Source organism: Bos taurus, chromosome 17 (assembly GCF_002263795.3).
Source record: "Bos taurus isolate L1 Dominette 01449 registration number 42190680 breed Hereford chromosome 17, ARS-UCD2.0, whole genome shotgun sequence".
Classification (NCBI taxonomy): Eukaryota; Metazoa; Chordata; class Mammalia; order Artiodactyla; family Bovidae; genus Bos; species Bos taurus.
In genome coordinates, this window is record NC_037344.1 from 73,000,858 (window position 1) to 73,025,684 (window position 24,827).

At 68.0% G+C, this 24,827-nt stretch overlaps 2 protein-coding genes across 10 annotated transcripts; one reads left to right on the forward strand and one right to left on the reverse strand.

Moving 5' to 3' along the window:
- The first annotated feature begins 992 nt into the window (after positions 1-992).
- Positions 993-14,400, forward strand: ZDHHC8 (zinc finger DHHC-type palmitoyltransferase 8). 2 transcript variants are annotated; one of them, XM_024977890.2, is made up of 11 exons: positions 993-1,165; positions 7,532-7,653; positions 7,803-7,960; positions 8,256-8,428; positions 8,632-8,734; positions 9,166-9,257; positions 9,362-9,503; positions 9,697-9,817; positions 9,891-10,000; positions 10,805-11,769; positions 14,175-14,400. In XM_024977890.2, exons 1-11 carry the CDS (start codon positions 1,062-1,064, stop codon positions 14,398-14,400), a joined length of 2,316 nt encoding a protein of 771 aa, XP_024833658.1. In that variant the 5' UTR covers positions 993-1,061. The 2 variants fall into 2 exon arrangements, with proteins under 2 accessions (XP_024833658.1, XP_024833659.1); XM_024977891.2 differs by lacking the exon at positions 14,175-14,400 and adding an exon at positions 12,605-13,763.
- On the reverse strand, positions 13,692-20,762 carry CCDC188 (coiled-coil domain containing 188). Of its 8 annotated transcripts, none has more exons than XM_015475644.3 (9): positions 17,963-20,733; positions 17,586-17,693; positions 17,328-17,489; positions 16,688-16,759; positions 16,525-16,584; positions 16,369-16,433; positions 16,135-16,192; positions 15,980-16,029; positions 13,692-15,705 (listed from the first exon to the last, which is right to left on the reverse strand). In XM_015475644.3, the coding sequence occupies exons 1-9, from the start codon at positions 18,707-18,709 to the stop codon at positions 15,057-15,059; spliced, it is 1,971 nt and encodes a 656-aa protein (XP_015331130.1). In that variant the 5' UTR covers positions 18,710-20,733; the 3' UTR covers positions 13,692-15,056. The 8 variants fall into 8 exon arrangements, with proteins under 8 accessions (XP_015331130.1, XP_015331131.1, XP_059732184.1 ...); XM_015475645.3 differs by having other exon boundaries at positions 17,328-17,432; positions 17,963-20,732; XM_059876200.1 differs by having other exon boundaries at positions 15,518-15,892; positions 16,703-16,759; positions 17,328-17,432; positions 17,963-20,740.
- Positions 20,763-24,827: the final 4,065 nt, after the last annotated feature.

Below are 24,827 nucleotides of genomic sequence, written 5' to 3' on the forward strand. Positions count from 1 at the left end.
CACAGCCCGGCCTGCAGGTCAGGCCTGCTCCCCGCTGCCCTTGGAAGGGGATCCCTGGGCCACAGCTCCCTGGGACCCTCTGCCCAGAGGGACACACATCCTGCCCACTCCCTGCACTCACCCCCTACAGACCCAGAGACCCTGAGGGGCAGGGCTAGAATCGCAGTGTGTCCTCAGGACCTCGGGCCACCGGAGGCAGAGGCAGCCGGTAGAGCCAGGAGGTGTCCGCTTCCTGCCTGCCTGCGGCCCTGGGCCTCCAGGGGGCTGCTCCTCGCCAGGCAGAGGCTATGGCCAGGAGTGGTGGGAGGACACCCACACCCTCTCTTCTGTCCAGTAGCTGCCTGGGGCCCCAGGGCCAGGTGGGGTCTCCCAGCCTGAGGGGCTCAGGCACAGGGCTGCACAGGGTTCTGGCCACAGAACAGCAGACCCTTCCCCATGGATTCCCACCTGGGGAGGGGCTGAAGGTCTTGGTTTCAGAGCAGCGGACCCAGGCTGGCCCGATCTCACTGTGGTCAGGTCCACCTTAAGTGGCAGCCGCGGGGTCTGGGGGTGGGGTTTCCTGCAAGGGGTGAGCCTACCCAGACAGCCTGTCCTAGGCAGGGGCAGGGCACCCCACTCTGTCCGGTGAGGCCTGCAGCCTGGGACAGGAGAGGGCCAGCCGGCCGCCCTTCTTACCCTGCCGGCTGCCGCCCTCTCGTCCAGCTCAGGGCCTGTGAAGTGGGCAGGGGATAAACCACCAAGGCGCCCTGCCGTGTCACGATCCGCCACCCTTGGACATGTCCTGGGGTGGGAGTGGGGGCGCTCCAGGCAGGTCTGAGCCCGGCCCCGCCCCCAGCGATGGGCGGGGAGGGCGGGCGGGGCGGCGGTCGCGAGGGGCCTCGCCTGGCCCCTGGCCCCGCGCCGGTCCACCTTAAGGGGCGCGCTGACATCAGCACGCCGCCGCGCCGCCGCGCCCGCGGGGTGGGATTTCCTCCCGGGCCGCCGCCGCCGCCGGGTCCTGCCCGTCCTGCCGGCCCCGCCCGCCCGGCCCCGGGGAGGGATGCGGCGGCGCGGCACCCAGGATGCCCCGCAGCCCCGGGACGCGCCTCAAACCCGCCAAGTACATCCCGGTGGCCACGGCGGCCGCGCTGCTGGTCGGCTCCAGCACCCTGTTCTTCGTGTTCACGTGAGTCGGCCGCGGCGGGCGCCGGGGCCAGAAGGGGCAGGGCTGCGCGCAGGGCGCTGCACTCGCCCGGCGGGACTGGACCCCACCGGGGACTGGACAGTGGGCTGGGCCGGGTGGGGGGCACAGGGCTGTGGGCGCCGCGAGCCCCCACTCTGGGCCATGGCTGATGCCAGCCAGGCAGAGCCAGGTGAGTCCTGGGTGTGAGGACCCTGGTATCCTGCAGGCCCCCCCACCCACCCCGCACCCCGGAGTGCCCAGGCAGGCCCCTTTGGGTGCAAGGCGCCCGCCCAGGGCAGCGGAGTGCATGTGGGTCTGCACGGGGTGTGGCTGCAGCCCTGCCCTCCCTGTGGGCCCAGGAGGGGACGCCGGCCACCCAGGGCCACCACCCCCCCTTGCAAGCAGTGGACGGTGGCTCCCAGGTGCCCTCCCGGCCGTCCGGCCCCAGGCCCCAGCCAAGTTGTTCCCGTGTAGGTGTGGCCTGGCCCGGCTGCCACGTGCCTGCCCCACGGCCACTGCCGACGCTGGCCTGGCAGTGCCCTCCTCTTTCCCTTGACGTCCTCAGGAAGGCCCAGTGGTCATGGCCAAAGGACCCAACCAGGCCACACCCAGGGACTCTGGTTCCAGTGGGCACTGGGACCCTTGAGGCAGGGGGCCGGCCGGTCCTGGGCTAGTGCAGACCAGGCGGGTGCTGATGAAAAGGTTCCCTCTGCGTTGTCGTGACCCTGCCCCCTGCCCCCCACCCCAGGCACAGGGAGCAGTTGGGAACCCCGGCTTTAGCCATGCAGGTCTGCGGCCACTTCCTGCCATGGTTTCCAGACTGGGACGTGGCCAGGTGACCGGAATAACTACCGCTCCAGCCTTTCTGGGGACCTGAGGCTTAGGGTGACTGCGGCCAGCCGGGCACCCTTTCCCCTCGGCAGGGACGCGGGCAGCGGCCCAAGGCTGACCAGGCTGCAGTGGGCGCCCGCAGGCGAGTGGGCCCTGCTGGGCTGGGTGGGCGCCACAGGCTGCCAGGAGCGTGTTTAAAAAAGGCTGTGTGGATGGGCTTATTTCTGGCTTTGGCGAGCAGACGTGTTCTCGTCACTGAGATGCTGCTGGCTGTGGGCAGCGGGCGCAGGCTGAGGGGGGACGTGTCCCGCGGGAGCTTCTGGGGGGCGGGCTCCCTGCTCTGGCCTCTGGGCCCCGGTGGGGTTCCCCGGGGGAGCCTCAGCCCTGCTTCCTCGCAGCCTGGCCTCCGCTCGCTGGTCCTGGTTCCTCACCCCCAAGTGCAATTCAGCTTTAGTCCTTCTGACTTTAAAAGGAATTCGTGTTCTTGGTGAGAACTTGTGAGATGTAAGGGAAAAGTTTAACAAGAAGCTGAGCTTAGCATCATCCCCTCTCCTGCTCAGAGCACCCTGACCCCCCAAGGCAGGGTTCTCGTCCTGTGGCTTCCCTTGGTTTCAGAAGGTCCCGATGGCCCCATCCCTGGGGGCGAGCATGCAGGGTCCCTGCCCTGCCTCTGTGCTCAGCGCCCCAGGGCAGCTTGGTGTGGAAGGTGGCGCGGGGGCTCGGGCCGTGTCCAGGTGCAGCGTCCTCTTGCCTGGGACCCTCCCTGCACCCCCGGGCCGTGCTCCTTGGCCGAGTGACCATCAAGGACCCTGGCCTGCTCTCAGCCCAGTCCTGCTGGGCTCCACCGAGGTGGTGCGGTTCTGCACGGGCTCTGCCAGGCCACCTAGGCCCAGTGGTGCCGCCTGCAGTGGGCTGTTCCGGGTGGGCAGGGGACCGGGCAGTGCCTTCCTCGGACAGGCCTCGCGTCCCCCTAGCTCTGGTCCCAGGCCCTGCGCGGAGCCAGACCCCCGCTCCGGGGCTCTCCCCACCCTGCCTTGGGCCCCCATGGGATCGGGACTCTGTGTTCTCTGCTTCTTGGACTTTGCTGGACACTGGGGCCCCTGGCCCCTTTCTGCGCTCAGGAAATATGAGCTGCCTGTTTGAGGTAGGTCGGCGCGGACAGCAGCTCCTGGTGTGGCTCGGAGTGGGAGCCCAGACTGAGGGGACTGGGGACCCCTGCTTTGGGCCAGCTTGCTGAGCATCTTGGCTGGCAGGACATTCAGACCTGCCACCAGGAGAGGCTGGGCATGGCGAGCATGCCCAGAGGTGGGGTCCCCCCGCTGAGGAAGGGCAGCATGCCACAGGGGAGCTGCCCGGCAGCCCTCCTCCTCCAGGAAGCTTCCCTGGGTTCTCAGAACAGTCCTGTCCCCCTGGGCACCAGAAGGCTCAGTGCCAGGCCGGCTTAGGTGCTGGGTCGGGGGTGTCTGAGAGCCCCAGGCCAGGTCCCTGACCCGCCCCTTCCCACTCCTGGAGCCACCCTGCAGGGTGACGGGGACCTTGTGAGCATCAGAGAGCCGGGGCTGTGGGGCTGGGACCCACGTCGGGCCTGTGCTGTCTTGTCTCTCTGGACCCACTGGGTTCCACTCTGGATGTCGCACAGAGGCGTAGGCACGATGGACCTGAGTGGTCCCTATGCCCAGTCGGGCCATGAGGCCTGGCCTAGGACCAAGCCAGCCTGCAGTGGGCCCACATGGATGGGCCCCCTTGCAGGGGCTGCAGGGAGAGGTGAGCCCCCTGCCACGACCTGCCACGTGTGGCCTGAGGAGCCCCGGTGCCCTGAGGCACGTTCCTGCTCTGCTCGGGGGTCCGTGGGGTAGGTGCAGGAAGCCAGAGGCCCTCCTGGCCGGACCAGGGCAGAGTGGCCGCCCACCTCTGGTTCGGGCTGCCCCGTGCCTGAGCTTCATTAGCCAGTGTTAATGAAGAATCCGATTTAAATGAAAACGTCTGAGCTAAAATTTTCCATTCCACATTTGGCCGTGGCTGCTTGCTACTCTGTGGAACCCCCATCCTGCTGGGTGGGGCCTCCTGCAGGCCCAGGTGGGGTCACGGGAGGCTCGGGGGGAGGGGGCTGGCCCGGGCCCGCAGCACATCTTCCGTGGTGGGCGGTGTCCAACCCCAGCTGGCAGGGGGGCCTGGAGCACGCCGTTCCCCGGGGGGTTGAGGGGGTTGTCCCGAGGGCCAAGAGGTCCCCCGGGAGCCTGGCGCAGGCTCAGACGCCTGGGCAGTGCCTGCCAGGCCTTGCCCACCGAGCGCATGCTTCCTCACTCCTCAGGGTCCAGAGAGGGTGGGGGTGAGAGTCCACCGGAGGGGGACGTGTCTGCGTCCGTGTCTGTGGGTATGGATGTGTCACTGTGTGCACGAGTATGCTTGTCCGTACACACATCAGCACACACCCAGCTGTCGTGTTGATCCCGTGTCCTGTGTGCACGAGTGTGCTTTTCTGTACATACGTCAGCACACACCCAGCTGTTGTGTTGATCCCGTGTCCTGTGTGCACGAGTGTGCTTGTCTGTACACACGTCAGCACAAACCCGGCTGTCGTGTTGATCCCATGTCCTGTGTGCACGAGTGTGCTTGTCTGTACACACGTCAGCACACACCCGGCTGTCGTGTTGATCCCATGTCCTGTGTGCACGAGTGTGCTTGTCTGTACACACGTCAGCACACACCCGGCTGTCGTGTTGATCCCATGTCCTGTGTGCACGAGTGTGCTTGTCTGTACACACGTCAGCACAAACCCGGCTGTCGTGTTGATCCCATGTCCTGTGTGCACGAGTGTGCTTGTCTGTACACACGTCAGCACACACCCGGCTGTCGTGTTGATCCCATGTCCTGTGTGCACGAGTGTGCTTGTCTGTACACACGTCAGCACACACCCGGCTGTCGTGTTGATCACGTGTCCTGTGTGCACGAGTGTGCTTGTCTGTACACACGTCAGTGCACACCTGGCTGTCGTGTTGCACTTGTCCTGTGTGTGTGCATGCTTATGCAGTGTCCACACACATGTGCATGTGTGCATGCTCACAGGGACGTGTGCTCTTTTGTTCTCTCCCCTGCTTAGCTGAATTGGGCCCTGGCAGCACTGGTGACTGAGCCGGTCCCTGTGGGGGACCCAGGCCTGAGACCCCTTTCGGCACGCCCGGGGTGGAGGTTGCGAGCGGAAGGACGGGGGCCAGGGTGCAGGGCAGCCCCTGACCCTGTGTTCGAGTTAAGCCTAGGGGGCTAGAGATGGTGAATGGAGGGGGCTCAGGCCCCTGTCAGAAAACCCGTGTCCCCCTAGGCTTGCCCTGCCCTTGCTGAGGCCGCACCGTGCCCTCCCTGGGACGTGCTGCCCATGGGCGCTGGGGGGCGGGTGGTGCCTGTCCGGGGCAGAGGCCATCTGGCAAGGGTGGCTCCGCTGCCTTGCAGCTCTCGCCCTGGTCCTGCTGCTGCTTAGGGCCACAGAGGCTCAGGGAGGACAGGGCGGCATGGGCTGCCGGGGGTGGGGCAACAACCCTGATACCCACACCCAACAGTGAATTGGAGCTGACAGGTGTGCCACCCCGCTGCACCTTGCGTCCACGTGTCTGTCTGTTCCTGTCCTGGCCCTTTCCTTGGGAGCGGGCTGGCTCCTCCACGGCACCAGTGCAGGAGAGCACATTTCCTTCCACATGGAGGCCGCGGCCAGCCGTCTCCAGAAGGCGCGTGGAGAGCCAGTTCTCCGCACCAGGGCGGGTCTGCGGCACCCACCTGTCCCCGGTCCCGGCCGGGCCTGGCTCTGTCTCATCCACCCCTCTCCATTGGCATCTGGGCCGGTAGCCCCTCCCATCCCGTTGGGCAGAGCACGCCTCTGGGGCCCACCGCCGACCCTCCAAATGGCGCTGGACCAGAGCCCACGAACGCGCACCGATTGCCGCCTGTGTGCCGGGCAGCACGCAGGGACGGGAGCGGGGAAGGCGTCTGCTCCTGGCCGTGGACAGGCACGGTGGAGGCGGGCTGCCCGCCTGGCACATAGACGCTGTGTCCTTGGGCCGCGTGTCACCTCCACGGCGGGTCCCGGAGAAGAGGAAGGGGTGACGCGCGGCTCCCAGCCCGCCCAGTGTGCTGCCGTGGGAGCGGAGTCTTTAAATAGCCTCTCGCTTTCCACTAAAAATAGAGAAGTTCTACCCGCACGGAGGTGGTTGCTGGGGTGGCAGGGCTGGCAGCTGGCCAAGGCAGGCTTGGGTGCCAGTGTGACCAGTGTTGGCTGGCCAGGGCCGCCCACACGACTCGTTCACGCGTGGCCACAGGGCCTGTCCTTGAGGCCGGTGTCGGGGATCCCAGGGGCTCCTGGCCTCCATGCAGGGCCTGGGTGTGCACAGCGGACCCACTGGGCACCCGCTGCTCAGCACAGGAGGGACAGGGAGCCTGGAGCCAGAGGCGCTTCAGGGTAGCCTGGTGGGCAAACTCAGGGAACCACCAAGAGTGGAGGCAGGGGCCCCCCGGCCACTGCCTGAGGCCAGGCACATCCTCAGAGAGGGCTGCGGGCAGGTCCTGTGAGGGCTAGGAAGACACTCTGGTGCCAGAGTGTCTACCAGGGACATGTGCAAGACCTCCGCAGCGAGCTAGCAGTCTGGGAAGGCTTACTGGAAGAGGGGACAGCCCTGGAGCCCAGTGTGGAGGGGTGATGAGAGACGGCGAAGGGGTAGGGGCATGTGCCTTCAGAGGCCACAGGGATTCTGTACTGCCCTGTGGAGAGAAAGGCGGCAAGCTAAGAAGGGACTGGGGCTGCTGGGGGTCCAGTGGCTGAGGATCCGCCTGCCCATCCGATGCAGGTTGGATGCCTGCTTGGGGAGCTGAGTCCCACCTGCCGCGGAGCAGCTCAGCCTGTGGGTCGCAGCTACTGATCCTGCACACCTCGACAAGGGAGAAGCCCGCACGCCTGGACTCTGCGTGCCGCAGCTGAGGCCTGACACAGCCACAGACAAATACATAAGATAATGAAACAAGGCTGTCTGGGTGCAGATGCACCTAGGCCCAGGCCCTGAGACCGCACTCCACAGGGGACGGCACGCATCCTCCGCACCGTGCATTTACAGACCAAGGCCGCTTCCCACATCACACCCCAGAACCTCCCTGGAAGCAGGGGCCTGCTGGGCCAGGGACAGGTTTCAGTGAGGCCCAGGGCTGGCCTGAGCTGCCCAGCGGGTCACTGGCCTCTGCCCATCAGACCGCATGCGCAGAGAGGGTCTCTCACCCTCTGTGTCCACCCCTCCCAGGGCAGGGCACCCAGCAAAGATCTCCAGTGGGGATGGGAGGACAAGGCTTGGCTCTGGCCAACCCCTCCTGCCCTTCTCTGAGCCTCAGCTTTCTCAACTGGAAGTTGAGTTCCTGGCAGGCGCTGAGGGGTGGCTGGGTCAGAGCTGGCTCTGGTGGCCACCCTGAGCACTGCATGTGTGTGGCCTAAGGCCGCTGCCCCAACGTCCCCTCCCCACACACCTGCCACACCCCAGACTGAGCTCTCCCTGCTGTCCGACATAGGTGCCCATGGTTGACACGCGCCGTGTCCCCAGCCGTCCCTGTCTACAATGGCATCCTCTTCCTCTTTGTCCTGGCCAACTTCAGCATGGCTACCTTCATGGACCCTGGCGTCTTCCCCCGAGGTAGGGCCCTGTGCGGGGCGGCTCCCCACTCTCTCTCGCTCGAGTGTGAGTGGCTGGACGAGGGCAAGCCGGGCCGGGAGCGGAGTGGCTGGGGAAGGGCTGGCCTCTTCTGCCAGGGCGGTCAATTTCCTGCCGCCCCCGGCCCACAGCGGATGAGGACGAGGACAAGGAGGACGACTTCCGGGCCCCGCTGTACAAGAACGTGGATGTGCGGGGCATCCAGGTCCGTATGAAGTGGTGCGCCACTTGCCACTTCTACCGCCCGCCGCGGTGCTCCCACTGCAGCGTCTGCGACAACTGCGTGGAGGTGACGCCCCGCCCCGCCCCGCGCCGCCCCGCGCCGCCCCGCCCCGCGCCGCCCCGCCCCGCGCCGCCCCGCCCCGCGCCGCCCCGCCCCGCCCCGCCGCCCCGCCCCGCCCCGCCGCCCCGCCCCGCCCCGCCGCCCCGCCCCGCCCCGCCGCCCCGCCCCGCCCCGCCCCGCCCCGCCCCTCCGCTCCGCCCCTCCGCTCCGCCCCTCCCTGACCTCACCTCTGCTCCACCCCTGGCCCCGCCCCTCCTCTGCTGGGTCTGGCCCCCAGTGCTGACGCGCTGTTCCCACCCAGGACTTCGACCACCACTGCCCCTGGGTCAACAACTGCATCGGGCGCCGCAACTACCGCTATTTCTTCCTGTTCCTGTTGTCGCTCAGCGCGCACATGGTGGGCGTCGTCGCCTTCGGGCTGGTCTACGTGCTGAACCACGCGGAGGGGCTGGGCGCCGCCCACACCACCATCACGTATCCTTGGCCTGACCACAAAGGCGGTGTGGCCCGGGGACACATCTCGTGGGGAAGTCGAGGCCCGGAGGGCTGGGGCGGAGCCCGGAAGCCCCCGGGGAGTGGGTCCCCTTCCCTGAGTGGGGTGGTGGGGAGGGCCTGAGCCGTCTAGCCACAGGCAGCTGCTCCGTCCTCGCCCTTGGCCATTGGCCTTAACGGGCCAGCATGGCCGTCATGTGTGTGGCCGGCCTCTTCTTCATCCCCGTCGTCGGCCTCACGGGCTTCCACGTGGTGCTGGTCACTCGGGGCCGCACCACCAACGAGCAGGTGCAGACCTGGGGGGTGCCGCGCATTCTTGACGGGGATGGGTGTGGGCGGGTCCCCAACCGGCTGAGCGAGGAGCCTGGGCCACACGATGCCGTGCAGGAGCATGGTCGGAGCAGGGGCCTGGGGGCCCTTGGCTGACGTGCAGCAGTGCTGGGGAAGGCTCCAGCCCTGGAGCCCCCAGTGGGGTTTGGCACGTAGGGTCTCTCCTGCCCTGTACCCCTCCAGACCCCCATCGGTGGCCACTGTGGCCACCAGTGAATCAACCCAGAAGTCCCACTGCATGCAGGGGCAGGTCCTGGTGACCTAGGTGGGGGACATCCCTGTGCTGACGCTGCCCAACTGACCTCTGAGGAACCCCGCTGTCCCTGTTTGTCTTCCCTCCTTGGCTGACCCTGGGTGGCCAGGCTGGCTGAGGGGTTCCATATCCACAGGTGACGGGGAAGTTCCGTGGGGGCGTGAACCCCTTCACCCGCGGCTGCTACGGGAACGTGGAGCACGTGCTGTGCAGCCCCCTGGCGCCCCGGTGAGGCTCTCAGCCTGTCCAATCTGCTCTCGCCTGGCGGGCCCTCCCCTCGGCACGCATTCAAGCACGGCCGCCCTGGCCACTGACCCTCTGCCCTGGCGCAGGTATGTGGTGGAGCCGCCCCGGCTGCCGCTGGCTGCTCGCCTGAAGCCGCCCTTCCTTCGGCCGGAGCTCCTGGAGCGAGCGCCACCGCTCAAGGTCAAGCTTAGTGACAATGGGCTGAAGGCTGGCCTGGGCCGCAGCAAGGTGGGCGCCCAGGGGTGGGCGGGGGATGGGGAGCGGCGGGAAGCCGCCAGGTTGGCGGGACCACGAAGTAGAAGGAAGAGGACCACCGAGCCGAACAAAGGAAGGGTCAGGGTCCTGGGCGCTAGGATAGAGTTCCCAATAAAGCCCTGCCCCTGGCCGGTACCTGCACACCATTGACCATATCCCCTTCCAGTCCAAGGGCAGCCTGGACCGGCTGGATGAGAAGCCCCTGGACCTGGGGCCGCCACTGCCCCCTAAGGTGGAGGCTGGCACGTTTGGCAGCGACCTGCAGACCCCGCGCCCGGAGAGTGCTGGTGAGGCGGGAGCACCCGAGTGGAGGGAGGGGCGCCGAGCGATCCCAGCCTGACCGCGGCCCGTCTCCTCCAGAGAGTGCCCTGTCGGCGCAGAGGACCAGCCCCCCGACACCCGCCATGTACAAGTTCCGGCCCGCCTTTCCCACGGGTCCCAAGGCGCCATTCTGCGGGCCGGCGGAGCAGGTGAGGAAGCCTGGCCCCGCCCGGGGTCCCGAGGACCTGCCCGGGAGGCCCCTCAGCCAAGAGCTCCTACCCGAGAGGCCCCGCCCCAGGCGTTCCTACCCGAGGAGGCCCCGCCCCCGTGAGGCCCTCGGGAAGACCCCTTCTGGGTCACAGAGGGTTAGCGTGCCATCTGGGGCAGGGTGTCCTGGTCTTTCTGGCCCTTGGCCTGCCTGCCTGCTGGCTCGGCTCTGTTCCCCGGGCCACTGTGGGCGCTGCCCCCGGAAGCACTGTGTGCGGGGCGCCTGGAATTCCACGTTAGTCACTGCCTGAGGCCTTCAGGGCCCCCGCGAAGGCTTCAGAGGAATTTGAGATTGTTTGAGGAAGCACATTTATTCTCTGCGTTCACGTGGGGCGGTGGGCGGCCTGAGCAGAGGACAAGAGCCCTGAGGTCCCCGGGCTGCATGCTTCCTTCATGGCCACTGGAGGGCAGGCCTGTTATGGGCCAGCACACCCGGATCCCCAGGGAGCTCCCCCAGGACTGATGGCCTGCCTGGCCAGGGTCCCGTGGCCCTTAGAATGGTCGCCTCCTTCCTGGGGTTGTCCTGGACCCCACAGAGGGTCTGGCTGGTTGTCCATGTGCCCTGAGGCCACCCACACTGCCGTGCCCACCCTGGGTCTCTTCCCTCCGGGGGCAAGGGGACTGTGGGCTTCTGGGGGCAGCTCGTCGCTGCACTTGTCGCCACTTGATGGCAGCTTCCCAGAGGGCACAGGGCATCTGGCAGGGCCTGGGGTGAGCAGACGTGGACAGGCCTTCTCTCCCTGCAGGTCACGGGCACCGACTCCCTGACGCTGGGGGAGGACAGCATCCACAGCCTGGACTTTGCGTCCGAGCCCAGCCTGGACCTGCCTGACTACCCGCCCCTCAGCGCGGCCGACACCTTCTCAGGCGCCCTGCGCTCCCTGAGCCTCAAGGCGGCCAGTCGGCGGGGCGGGGACCACGTGGCCCTGCAGCCCCTGCGCTCCGAGGGTGGGCCCCCCACGCCCCACCGCAGCCTCTTTGCCCCCCACGCGCTGCCCAACCGCAATGGCAGCCTGTCCTACGATAGCCTGCTGAACCCCGGCTCCCCTGGGGGCCACGCCTGCCCGGCCCACCCTGCAGCTGGCGCCCCCGGCTACCGTTCGCCCTACCTGCACGCGGGGGCTCCAGGCGACCCGCCACGGCCGCCGCCCCGCAGCTTCAGCCCGGTGCTGGGCCCCCGGCCGCGGGAGCCCTCGCCGGTGCGCTACGACAACCTATCCCGGACCATCATGGCCTCCATCCAGGAGCGCAAGGACAGGGAGGAGCGGGAGCGGCTGCTGCGCTCTCAGGCCGACTCACTCTTTGGCGACTCGGGAGTCTATGACACGCCCAGCTCCTACAGCCTGCAGCAGGCCGGCGTGCTGTCCGAGGGCCCACGCGGCCTCGGGCTGCGCTGCGGCTCCCGGGATGACCTGGTGGCCGGGCCTGGCTTCGGGGGCGCCCGCAACCCCGCTCTGCAGACCTCATTGTCCTCGCTGTCCAGCGCGGTGAGCCGGGCACCACGGACCTCCTCCTCCTCCCTGCAGACAGACCTGGCCAGTAGCGGCGGCCCAGGGGTCCGTCCCACCAGCGGCCCACACAGGTCGCCGGTGCACCAGGTGCCCCCGTCCCCACCTGGCACCCCCTGCTCACCCTCCTATGCCGGCCCCAAGGCCGTCGCCTTCATCCATGCGGACCTCCCGGAACCGCCGCCCTCGCTGGCTGTGCAGAGGTGGGTGCTGGAGTGTGGCTGGCCACCGGGCACGGGGCAGGGGTCTGCGGGGCTCTTGGCTGGGAGGCTGCCCAGGAGGCCTGAGGCTACCCTGGGGGGTGGGCCTCATCCGGCCTGGAGGCTCCTGCTGGCCAGCGTGAGGGTCACCGGCTCCAAGGACGCCCTGGACACCCTGGGGTGGGGGCAGGTGATTTTGCACCTTGAGCCAACAGCCCGCACCCTTCCCGGGCTGACAGACCCAGCACGTGGGGCATCCTGGGTCTTTCTAGAGATGGTCAACTGCCCGAGTTCAGAAGGCCAAGTCAGGGTGATGTCATCCTGCAGCGGGATATGCACTCTGGGCACCATGGTCCTGGCCGTCCAGGGCCTTCCCTGCTCAGAGACGGGCAAAGGGAGGCTCAGGCAGGGGGCGGAGGCAGGCTGGGTGACAGGCCCAGTGGGCGGCAAGGTCCATGCTATTGGTCAGCGCCCAGTGGCTGCAGGGCTGAAGGGCAGCCCCTCTCTTTCCTCAGAGGGAGCAAGGAGGAGGTCAGAGGGTGACTGTGGGCTCCCCAGCTCAGGGCGCCAGGACACGGATGCACTGGCCAGGGTCCACCTGGCCTCCCTGTGCTCTTGGTCTGTGCTGAGCAGCCTGGGAAAGAAGGGATGGTGGCTGTTCTGACAGATGTCTGTCCTCCACCCCCCATCCCCCATCTCCACGTGGGACTGTCCAGCTCAGAGGCAGGGGCTGCCCAGGGTTCCGTCTGTCTGTGTCCTCTGTCCGTTGCCTCCGCTGGCCGTGTTCTGCCGTGTACCCGTGTTCACAGTGTGCGTGTGTCTGCTTGTTTCGATGCAGGGACCACCCTCAGCTGAAGACCCCCCCAAGTAAGCTTAATGGGCAGTCCCCGGGTCTGACCCGCTTGGGGCCGGCCCCTGGCCCCCCGGGACCCTCCGCCAGCCCCGCCCGGCACACGCTGGTTAAGAAGGTGTCCGGCGTGGGTGGGACCACATACGAGATCTCGGTGTGAGGACCGACTGCCCCCCGTCGCCGAGCGCCATGGGAACCACGACCCCCCGCGGCCACCCTTCCCAGCTTCTCTGCCCCTGGCGCGGACGCCTCGGCGAGGAAAGCCATGCCTCCACGGCCCGTCCCTGGTCCTCGGCCGCCCGTCCGCACCTGCTCACCAGGTGTTGCGGGGCTGTGGGCCATGGGGCTGCAGGGCCTGTGTGTTGGTGGTTCTGCTCCCGTGAGCTGGGGCCGCGAGAGGCACGGAGCGCACCTGTGCCCCTGAGGTTGTCACCCGGCCGGCCCCACCCGCTTCCCTTCTGCGTGGGTTCCCGTGGCCCAGAGATGGAGAGAGAGGCCTGAGCCCCTGGCCGAGGGCCCCGCTGCCCGGCTGCCCCTACCCCTTGCCTTTCAGGGACCTGCTGCAAGCTTGTAGCTTGGCACGGCCAGCTCTCCCACAGGGAGCATGGGCCCAGCCCACAGGCACCCAGCTATTCTGACAGACAGGTGGACAGACGGACAGACAGCCAGCTGTGGGTGGGGTCCTGGCTCCATGTGTCTCGTCTCACCCCCGCTGGTGGGCGCATCCCCACGTCTGTGCTCTGAGCTGCCATGCTGCCTCCCACGTGTCAACGCTCAGGCCCCTGCCGTCCCCCTCCCCTGCCCCGCCTGGAAACGCGCTTTAATTGAAGCCTTAACCTCTGCTTTACGCTCTTGTGGGAGGTGACGGGGGCTGGGGGAGCAGACAGGAGGCCCAATGCCGCCCCTGGGGGCCCAGGCCACCCCGAGCCCCTCCCTGCAAACTGGAGACCCCCACCCAAGGCACGCAAAGCCCAGGCCCCTCTGGAGCCTGGGGCCCACGTGGGAAGCACATCGGGAGGGCTTGGAGTTTCATCTGGTGCCAGGGACCCGAGAGTAAGCACACGGCAGCGTCCGCTTGCATTGTGTCTGTTCTATGTTTTTATATCTACATCAATATATCTATAATTTTATTAAAAAAAGAAAAAGAGTCACTTGGGTCCTTTCCTTGAGCAAGACCAGGGCTCCTGGCGGGGCAGAGGGGTCAGGCCGCGGGAGAGGGGATGGCAGCCTGTCCGGGCCTGGCTGCTCCTTGTGGGCGCTCTTGAACTGGTGCCAGGCTGGAGGCCGGGCAGGGGTGTGTGGCCTCCCGTGTCTGTGTCACCTGGAAGTAACAGGGTGTTGGGGGAGCTGGGCTGAGCCACCCCGGGGCCCCTGAGCAGGGGGTGCCTGTGGCTGGGATGTTGGGCAGCTGGACCGGTCCCTGCGCCCCTCCTCAGACGCGCGGTGGGCAGGGTGGGGGGAATCCACAGCCTTCCGGGGACTGGAGGCCCGGGGGTAGGGCCTGGTCCGCTGACCTCCGCCTTTCTGCTTCTCTCTCACTGGACGCTGCGACCCGCAGGGGCTGGATCGGCACCTGCAGCCGTGGATGGGGGCGGCGCGGCCAGCCCTGGGCGCCCCCTGGCCTGCACCTGTGCCACTTCGGCCGCCCAGAGGACCGCCCGCCGCTGCGGGCCCCCTGGAGCCCAGCCCCAGGGGCGCCTCCCCGGGGGGCTGTGTGCCGGCTGCACTTGGCTGCCTCCAGCCTCTTCCCCAGCCTCTCGGGGCCCGAGCGGGGCACCAAGTAGGCCACTCTGGGGCCCCGGAGGGCTGGGCTGCTGTGGACCCTAGGGGCCCCGGGGCCTCCGTTCCACCAGCCACAGCTTGACTTGATCCCCAGCCTGCCAGGGCCCGTGACCCTGCGCCCTCCCGGCTCAGGAGGCCCCCGCCCGCCACAGAGGGTCAGACCCCCCAGGCGGGGGCCTCCGAGCTGCAGGGGCCACCACAGCCTTCTGGGCTGTCGCTGCCCCCACACCCGGCCCCCTGCCTGACCAAGCACTTTACGCCAACTCCCTTCCTTCCCAGGGAGCCCGGCCTCTGTGGGCTGGGCCGGGCCGGGTGGGGGTCTCAGGCAGCCCCTGCAGGTCTCTGCACTGCCCCCTCCCCCTGCACCCTGCACATGAACTGATGCCTTAAGCTCCTGCAGCAGCCAGCCAGAGGAGACCCCAGCCCGCCAGCCCTGCCCCGACGGTCTTCCTTCCTTCTCTGCACACCTGGGGTACTCAGAGGGCCCCGCCATCCCCAGCCCTGCAGCCCCCAGCCAGCTGGGCCCCCCGACGCCCCCAGGGGCGGGGCGGGGCCCTGGCCAGCCCCCGTCTCTTGCCAGCAGAGCTGTTTCTCCCACATGGGGACGAGCAGCCACAAATCTGGTCTCTTGTTCTAAAAGGTATTCCCTCGCCCCAGTTTAATGCAGTAAATAAAATCTTTGGTGTTTTACCTCCATGGTTCTGTCCACCACCGTGGTGCCCCTGTCCTTCAAGCCTGGACTGGACAGACCCCCTGGGTTGGGGAGGTAAACAGGAATGGGGGGGAGGGCGCTGGGTGGTGGTTGGGCAGGTGTGGGAGGTGGGTGGTAGGCCAGACAGGGATGCGGGTTGTTTGGGTTCAGCAGCACCTCTGGGACAGAACCTGCTCCCCAAGGTCCGCCCACCTGGGGATGAGGCCTGGGGAGCTCACTTTCACTGGGGCTCCCTCCCCCCTCCTGGTGACAAGGGGGCTGCGGAGAGGCTACCCCCGCAGCAGGTGGGCGAGGGGTGCCAGAGAGGGGCGCCACCCCGGGGACCCTCGCTGCAAGATCAGCCCGGGAAGGCGTCACAGGCTCCAGCAGCGCCAGCCCCGGTATCCATGGAAACAAGCACACAGGCCCAGAGTCACGACTATATGTCCGGCCGCAGGCCCGGCCCTCAGGACAGCCCCCGCCCCCTCCCTTCTCCAAGCCTCCGGGCGGGGACGGTGCGCTGCAGTGCCGTGGACGGGGCCGGTGCGGCCGCTGGGCGCTGGGGACCGCGCCGGCCTGCTGGCTTCCTCCTCGCTGGGGCCGCTGGGCCTCCGGCCTAGAAGGGCAGGAAGCCGTCCACCTCGAGGCGCAGGAACGGGCCCAGCAGGGCCCGCAGCTTCCAGACAGCGGCGCGGCTCAGCAGGGGCGGCACCATCCCCTCGAAGGGTGCGGGGTCGACCACGTACACGTAGGCGGCGGTGCAGGCCAACAGAGCGCCCAGCAGCAGCCTCAGGGCCAGCAGCCTGCGGGCGTTGGTGGTCAGGGGGCGGGGCGCCCGGGGACCGGCCCTGGGCACTGGGCTCGGTCCCTGCGCAGGCTGGGCCACCTACCAGAGCTGGCCTCTGAGGCCCTCGGAGCATCCCAGCTGCAGCCGCGCTTTCTGCGGAGAAGGGGCCGAGCCGGTGAGGTCAGGGCAGGCCTGCTCACCCGCCTCCTTCCCCGCTGCCCGAGCGCGGCTTCCGGGAGGGTGGGGGTGGGGGCTTACCCCTCTACATGCCATCTTCTGGTCCTTCCTGGCCTGGGTGCGACACTGGGCCCGTTCCCTGGGGAGGCGGGGGTGCTGCAGTCAGCACCATAGGTATACCCCCTCCTCAGCCCTCACCACTGCCCTGGCGCTGGGGAACTGCGGACCCGTCAGGGACGGGTGCACCGCACCCTGACCCAGACACCATCGCAGCTCAGCCAGCCCTCGCCCCCGGGCCTCCAGCCCCCACATCACCCCAGGATCTCCAGCTGGATGTCCTCCATCTGGTCCAGCACGCCCCTGATGTCCTTCTTGAGGTTCTGGGGGCCAGAGAGGGTAAAGTGGGGGTTCTGCTCGCCGGCCCCTTCCCCGCCTGCTCATCCTCTGGGCTTCGCGCCTCTGGGGACCTACCAGAAGCCCGGTGGCCTGGTTGTTGAGGGCCATGTGTACTTCAGCCACGCCGTCCCACACCTGGTGGGAGGGGCGAGGCTGGGTCACGCCCTCAGGATGGAGCAGGACCCGTGCTGGACGCCTCTCTCCACAGGTGGAGCCCCCGCCCGGCGCCCCCACCCACCCCTGCAGGTGGCACCTCGGTGATAGCCATTTTCTTCCTCTCAAAGGACAGTCGGATCTGCTGCAGCTCGTTCTGGGGAGGGGGCGCAGTGTGGGCCGAGGTAGGGCTGGAGAGTGGTCGGCTCCCGCTCCACCGCGCCCCGCTCCACCCCCCGGGCCCACCAGGGACTGCGGCACGGACTCCTCCCCCTCCCCGGCCCCGGTCCCCGCCCCCCCCCGCCCCGCCCCGCCCCGGCCCCGCCCCGGCCCGACCACGCCGCTCCTGGACACGCCCCCTGGACCGCCTGGGACTGCTGCAGGAAAGAGTGCCTGGCCCCGCCCAATCCCGCCCCCGCCCCATGCGGGCCACGCCCCCGCCCTTCCCCCTGGGCCCACGGCCCACCAGGGACTGCAGCACGAACTCCTCCTCACCTCCCCGGCCTGGCCCCGCCCCCGGCTCCGCTCCCCGGATCACCTGGGACTGATGCAGGAACGACTCCCTGGCTCCTCCCCATCCCGACCCCGCCCTCCAAGGCCCCGCCCCCGGGCCCACCTGGGGCTGCAGCACGGACTCCTCGCTCCCCCCACCGCCCCGTCCCCTCCCCTCCCAGCCCTGGCCCCGCCTTATCCCGTCCCCTCCCCTCCCCCGCCCCCCGGCCCACCTGGGACTGCTGCACGAAGGACTCCTCGCCCCTGCACAGCTCCTGCCGCAGCAGTTGCAGAGGGGCCCTGTCTTCCAGGGGCTGGGCGCAGGCCTGCTCAGGGGGCTGTGGAGGAGCCCCCGGCTCAGCCCCAAGGCCATCGGCAGCGTCCGTGGTCATGGACTGCTTGGGAGTGGGGTGGGGGGAACGCATGGAGCCACAAGGCGCTCCACAGTGCCACCCGCAGTCCTGCCGGGCCGTGCCCCGTCCCGCACTCACCCAGGCCAGGGCCGTGCAGCTCGAGTGCTCGGGGCACAAGGGCAGGAACTGCTGCCCCGGCCCCAGGAGGGCCCCCAGCTGCTCCCGCAGATCCTGGTTCTGCCTCTTCTGGGGTGGGGCACAGAGATGGGGAGATGGGGACAGCCGTGTCTGGGGTGGGGCTGGAGAGAGGGCATGGGCCTGGCGGGGCTGGGGCGCGGGGTCTGGTGGGGCCCAGGTGTGGGGCATGGGGTCTGGCAGGGCTGGGGCGTGGGGTCCGGGGCGTGGGGTCTGGCAGGTCCTCAGTGTGCTGGGGTCTGATGGGGCCGGGGCGCAGGGTCTGGTGGGGCCCGGTTGTGGGGCGTTGGGGTCTGGCAGGGCTGGGGCCCAGTGCTCACCAGACTCTGGTTCTCCTGCTCCAGCTGGAGGAAGGACGGCTCTGCGGGCCCCAGGGGAATACCCTGGAGCTGGGGAGGGTCTGCCCTGGGTGAGGCCGAGGCCCCTGTGCCCGGGATCAGGGGTGGGCACGGGCAGGGCCGGGGCCCCGAGCTGGGCCCTGCCACCTGCCGGGAAGCCCTTTGCTCTTGCTCGTGGCTGGAGTGCAGGGCCCAGCCCCACCCCAGCCTGGTGTCCATCTGTCCTTGTCTCATTCTTGCCGGGTCTCGCGGCCTCTGTCGCTGCAGCTCGCCGTCCTCGCTTGTGATGAAGTTCCCGGGTACCTCGCCCCCGACCCTGGGCCCCCCACCCCCTGTCCCCAGGGCTGAGAAAGGCCTGGCAGTCTCCATCGAGTGGGTGGGGCTGAGAGGCGCCATGCAGGGCCACCTGGCGAACCCCGGGCAGGGTGGGTCCAGGCACCCCCCGCGGCTGCCCGGAGCTGGGGGCTGGGGGCACTGGGGGTGGGTGTGGCCACAGGGTCCCAGGGTTTTCGGCCCCTCCATTCCTCCCTGTGACCCCTTCCTGACCCCAGGTCCAGGCTTTGGCCTGGCCTGTCCTACCACCCTCTTACTAAGGGAGCTCTGGGTGTCATGGCTCATAGGCACCTCAGGGACGACTGTCACAAAGGCCTGGGCAGGACCAGGGAGGTCATAATGGGCTGGGGCGGTGGCTGGAGCAGGGCCGACCGGGCCCCTCCCACCACGTCCCATCAGCTACTTTCTTAAACTACAGCAGGTCCTGCAGCCGTGAGCTAAAAGCAAAGTCAAACAGCAGCAGGAGTCCAATGTGGCCCTGTCCCACCCGAGAGCCCCAAGGCTGAGGCCTTCCTAGAGGCAGTGGCCATGCCTCTCTCCACCCAGAAGAGACCATCCCACAGCCTGACCTTTTCACCTGTGAATCTCCAAGGTTTTTGTTGTTGTTGTTTTTTTAAGTCATTTATTGAACATTCAGTGGTCCCACAAGGACTGTTATCCAAGGTTGAGTCACCCACTCATGGCCATGGCCTGTTCAGTGGCTGGACACTGGTCCAGCTTTTCGCCGCTTCAGGGGTCTTTTCAGGGACTGAGCGACAGCCGGCTCCGGCACCCCACCCTCCCCTCCCCTCCTACCAGCGTCACGCGGTGTCCCGCTCTCTGTCCCACTGCACCCCCGCCCTCCACGGTGCCCCGACTCCTGGAGCCCCCAGCTCACAGTCCGCTCTTTGAGTTTCCTCCCTTGCTTCACAGAAGCGCATCCGCAAGCAGCTTCCTCAGAAAGGAGGGTTGGCGGAAGCCTGAGTGCCCGTGTGGGGGACACAGCTGCAGACCCCGGCCGTCCCTGCATCCTTGACCCTCGGCAACGTGACCCTGGGCTCTGGGCTAGCTTGAGCCCAGGGGGCCTGCTTGGGCCTGTGGGCTCTTACCAGGAGGTCTGAACAACGCTTGTGTGTCGGGCGGTGACTTTCTCGCTGCTCTCTGGATCCTCTGTGACCTTGCTCTCGGATTCCAGGTCACGGGGAAGGGGGGGGCTCTGGTCATCCGGCGGGTCCCCAGCTCCCGGAGGGGATTGACAAGCCCAGCGAGACCACAGAGACCCACCCGGTAGGGCCAGCCAAGTGGTCCAGGCCTGGCTGACGGGTGTTTGCTTTAGCCTCTGGTGTGGGGAGCTAGATCGGGAGAGCCCTGGGGATCAGCCGGCAGCTCACTCTGACCTCAGGCTGCTTGCCTGTGAGGCTGGGCGGGTCAGACAGTGTTTCCCGGTAGCTCAGGCCCTTCCCCGTGGGAGACCCTGCTATAACGTTCCAGGACGTCTCCATTGTTCTCTGCCTCTCCCTAGTCTTTTCTTAGAGCTTCCTGTTCTCCTTTAGGGACAAAGTGAATTTGGGGGGGAGGGGAGCTTTCACTTCCTGCTGCTTCTGCTTCAGGATCTTCTGTTTGGAAGGCCTTCCTGCCAGGAATGGTTAAGGGCTCTGCTACTCCCCATTAGCAGCCGGGGAGTTCTCTGGGCAGACGTCTGGAGGGGGCCAGCCTGGGGAGTTGCCTGTGGGTCCCCTGCCACCTGCTGACTCTCGCACGTGCTGGGTGGCCCCCTGAGCCGCCCCCTAGCCAGCTCGGGTCAGCAGCCCTGCCTCGTCCACACCCAGGTGCGGTCACCCCCCGCTTCCTGTCTGAAGAAGTCCGTCAATACCCCTCGTCTGCTGGCGGTCTGGCGCCCCCGCTGAGTGCGGAACACCCACAGAGGACAGGCTGTGCCCAGCTGGATGCATGTGGCCTGGCCCCAGCAGGCTGCTCTGTGTTTCTGGGGGTGCATCTGGGCACTAGCAACAGGCTCTGCTGGGAGGGGCCGGGAAAGACGGGGCCAGGAGCCCAACTCAGGCCCCCAAGGCCTCCTGAGGCCACTCCCCGCTGGAGAAGATGGCACCCCCGGGGTGAGGTGGGGGCACCGTCCCATCAGGAGCCAGCAGGTGCTGGGGAATGTTCAATGTGGGGGAGAGGAGCTCCTCGTGGAGACGGGGCCCCTGTACTGACAGCAAAGACACCCCGGGAACTGTTGGCAGCAGCCTCGCGTCTCACCTGGGCCCCCAGGGTGGTCTGCAGGAGGGGGTGCCTGGGACGCCGAATGACACCGGAGCCTCCCCCAGCCGCCTGGAACCCGCTCCTGGACTCAGCCTGTGCCTCGCTGTGCCCTGCCTGGGAAGCTTGGTGGTGGCTTGGAACCCTGAAGATCCCACACCCTGGACCCTTCCTCGCCCCATCCCTGTGGCCCTTGCGGTGCGGCCCTGAGTTTGGGCGTGGCCCAGCGGGTGGCGGGCTCTCAGAGGGAACCCCAGCTATGAAGGCATTTCCACAGACAGGCCTTGGGGTCGCAGAGTTGGACATGACCGAGCACACGTGTGCGAACACACACATGCCCACGGCAGAGCGCCCTGCAAATCTCACTAGCGTGGGGGTGCCCCCACACACCCAAATCGAGTCCAGGCCCCAGGAGGCTCAGTAGGGGTTGGGGGTGAGTCCCTGTGGCCGAGTTCCGTGCCGCAGCGGGAAGCTGGGCCAGATCCAGCGTCACGGGGAGCCGCGGCCCTTGTTACCAGGCAGCGTGCCTCCCTGGACGCCAGTTGCCATGGCGGCCGCTCCCTGCCCAAGGTGCTGTGACGCCTGGGGGCCTCGGGGAGCCTGGTGCTGCGAACACGGCTGGGCCGCGAGGGAGAGGCCTGGAGGCCACACGCCTCCTGCCCGGCCTGGCCTCCTTGTGGCCCCAGTGTCCAGGGCCCCAGGCATGCTTCCCAAGTGGGCCAACAGGCCCGGGGCACGTGGGACTCGGGGCCCCTGGGCCAGCCGCAGCCTTCAGGGAAACCCCTCTTCGCACCCCCAAGGCAGGCCCCTGACACGGACCCACCCCCTCCTCAGACCCTAGGGCCTGCAGGCTTCTTGGGGCAGCCCCAGGCTGGGGACCCCCCCTCTCTGGGCCTTCAAGCCACTCCCAGGGCCTGGGGGTCCGAGTCTGTGACGGACACCGCTGGCCCAAGGCTGGGCCTTGTGGGCTCCGAGGCTGGTCTGGTGCCCTCCTGGGGCGCAAGGGAGTGGCCAGACCCGTAGGCAGGAGGATGGATCCACCAGGAGTGGCGAGTGAGGGGCAGCCTGTGGACTGACCGCCCCAACTAGGGCCAGCGCACTGCAGGGGAGTGGACACCGGCCACTGCCTGCTGGGGGCCCCCGCCCCGCCCTGGCCTGAGGGACAGGGAGCAGGCCGGGCCAGGCCCTGGGAGTGGGGCGCAGCTGAAGGGCGAGCAGGTGCCTGTGGGGTCCTCCCACGGCGGGTCCGTCTCAGAGGCTGCAGCTGGGGGTCAGGCATGCCTGCTCACAGTGGGTGACCGGGTGGCTCGCCGGGTGTGCGCTGGGCAGCCCACCCCTCTTCCCTCCCTCGGAGCCCCTCTGGACAGCTGCTGTGCATTTTTTATTTTAGAATCAGAAGAGAGAATACAAGTGTCAAGGAAAATCCTCGCCGCGGGGCACCGTCAGCAGGGGCTGAGGGCTGCAGGCTGGGGGGTGGCCATGCTGAGGCCCCACCCAAGACGGGTGGACAGAACCTGCCCAGAGACCCCCAAGGGGGTCCCTGCCAGCTGGGCTCACACCTGCCCACGGTGAGCTAGCCCACAGTGAGCCCGGGAAGCCAGCCCAGCCAGCCGAAACTGGGGTCACCTCCTGAGACCCTTCCTGGGGCCAGAGTCCAGGACGCATGGGCACCATGCTGTCCACCCTGCCCCTGGCCCGCACTCGCTGGGAGCGGGGGGTGGGGAGCACATGGGCCCATCCCTGCCCCTGGGGAGTGGACGTGGAGGGGTGAGTGAGACCCGGAGTCAGGTGGAGGGCAGAGACCGCGTGGCCGCGGCTCCTTGGCTCTGAAGGACAGTCCATCCTCTCTAGGCCAGCCAGGCGTAGGTCCCAGAATCCACCACCAGATGGCCACACAAGCCCACAGAAGGGCTGCAGGCGCGAGGACCCTGAGGTCCGGCGGGTGATCCCTGCTCGCGTCTGCCAGTGCGGGGGAGAAAGCCTTCCGCAGCTGGACCTGTGCTCCCGTGGGGGTCTGACCACATCCTGCCAGCGCCTCCCCGGGGTTCACCCTGGGGCTCATCCCGCCTCCTTTAGCCCCTCGCCTGCTCCCTGCCTGGGGTGCGGGTGCCTGGGGTGGGGCTCCCCACCCCACTCCGCTGGGGTGTGGACCCTCCAGCAGCCCTGGGCTGGCCCCAGGCTGCCCGGTTGTCAGTGGGCACACAGCTGGCGGGGGGTCCCAGTTCCAGCCTCTGAGGCCCAGGCGCTGGGAGGCGAGAGCCTGTCTCGGGGCGGGGTAGGCCGGTGTCCAGGACTCCCCATGGGCCAGGATGGGCCGGAGGCGGTTGCCTGCAGGGTCTCCAAGGTGCCTGGGAGGCTAGGCAGGCAGCCAGGAGCCCCTGAGGCGGCGGTGGGGTGCATGGGGGGCGATCTGTGCCAAGTGCCCACCGCCCTGGGCCTGGGGTGGGGCCGTCCGGGCCGTGGGCAGAGCTGCTGCTTTTGGCTGACCTCGCGGTGCTGCCATGGAAACAAGCCTGGACCCACCTGTAGCCCACAACGCCCGGCCTCATCCTTCTCAGAGCCGGTCAGACAGACACACCCGGTGTTGGTGTATGTGCTGGGCACGGAGCCTGGGGCTGCTCAGGGCAGGCTCTCTGGATGTGGGACTGGGCCCCAAGGCCCGCACCTCTCAGCCCTGGGGCCCAGCCCTTGCTCCGTGGAGCCAGGCTGTGTCCTGGTGAGGTGGGGTTTTGGGGCGCAGCACCAATCGCTGGTCGGGGGTGAAGTGGACCATTGTGGCTCTGGGGTGGGCCTCAGAAGTCAGGGAAGTGGGCAGGGCCTGGGCGTGGCGGGGCTCCCAGGGTGGCAGCTGCAGGCTGGGAACAGCTAAGGCTCCCGCGCTGATCTTGGGGTGTGCCCCTCCCCAGGGAGCAGGGACCAACACTCACCCACCCACCCAGCCAGCCACCCACCCAGCCAGCCACCCACCCAGTCACCCACCCACCCAGCCAGCCACCCACTCAGTCACCCACCCACCCAGCCAGCCACCCACCCAGTCACCCACCCGGCCAGCCACCCACCCACCCAGCCACCCACCCAGCCAGCCACCCACCCAGTCACCCACCCAGCCACCCACCCACCCACCCAGCCACCCACTCAGTCACCCACCCACCCAGCCAGCCACCCAGCCACCCACCCAGCCAGCCACCCAGCCAGCCACCCAGCCAGCAACCACGCAGCCACAAGAGGCACTTACCTTACACACCAGCCTACCAGCCCCACCAGCCCACCAGCTTATGACCATTCCAACACTGGTCACCTCTCCAACCTCCCTGCTGGCATTGACCTGAGATGCCCCAGGATCCTTGGGTGCCCAACCTGGCCTGCTGGGCAGTTGGCTCCTGGGGGCAGGTGGTCAGCAGGAGGGGGCAGGTAGGGAGCCCCCATTCCCCCTGGCCAGGCCTGCTCTCTGCAGCCCTCCCTGACCCACCCTGACCCTACTCCCTCCAACCACCGATGGCTTTCCAGCAGGGGAGACCTCCGCCCCCCCGCCCCACCGGGAAATAGCACGGGGCCCACATCAGTGACAGGGGGCAGGCTCACCCCTGGCGGAGGCTCCTTGGGGCCCCTGCTGTGTGCAGGGAGCTGTTCATTTACCCCAGGAACTGGGCACAAGTTATAAAAATGGTAATTTCTTGGAGATTCAATTACATGTTTTCATTGTTACCCTTGGTAATCAAGGAAACGACTTTTAAAGAGAGTCTGGGATGATGGAAGTCTGGGGGGGCGGGGGGGACGGAGCTGCACCCACCGTGGGCCCATGCGGGGCCCCGCCAGCCTGGTGGCGGCTGGGGAGACCCAGAGCAGCTGAGGACACCCCTGGCCTGCCCAGCACCCGGGCGGCCATGTCTGGCTCCCAGGGCCCCTGTGGAAACCGAAGGGGCTCCTTGCGGGGCTCGGGTCTGATTCTTCCCGAGTGACGTCTCAGCTTTAAATAACATCCCCAGGATTAACGGCGCTGGCAGCCCATGGCTCCAGGTGATTGGAAAAGGGTTTTATGGCCCCTCGGGTGAAATTGAACCTGCTCTGGCCGTGTGTTTCCAAGATGAGGTTTTCCTCCCTGGCGAAGGCGTCACGTTTCACGCTAATTACTGCGGGCCGGGGCTCTCTGCTGCTCATCAGCTATGCCGCCCGGGGTCGGGGCTAGGGTCTCTGCCAGCCCCCAAATCTTGGCACTCCCTGCTGCTAGTTTTGGGGAGGTGACCTCACTCAGCCAGGGGCAGGAGGGGTGGAGGGA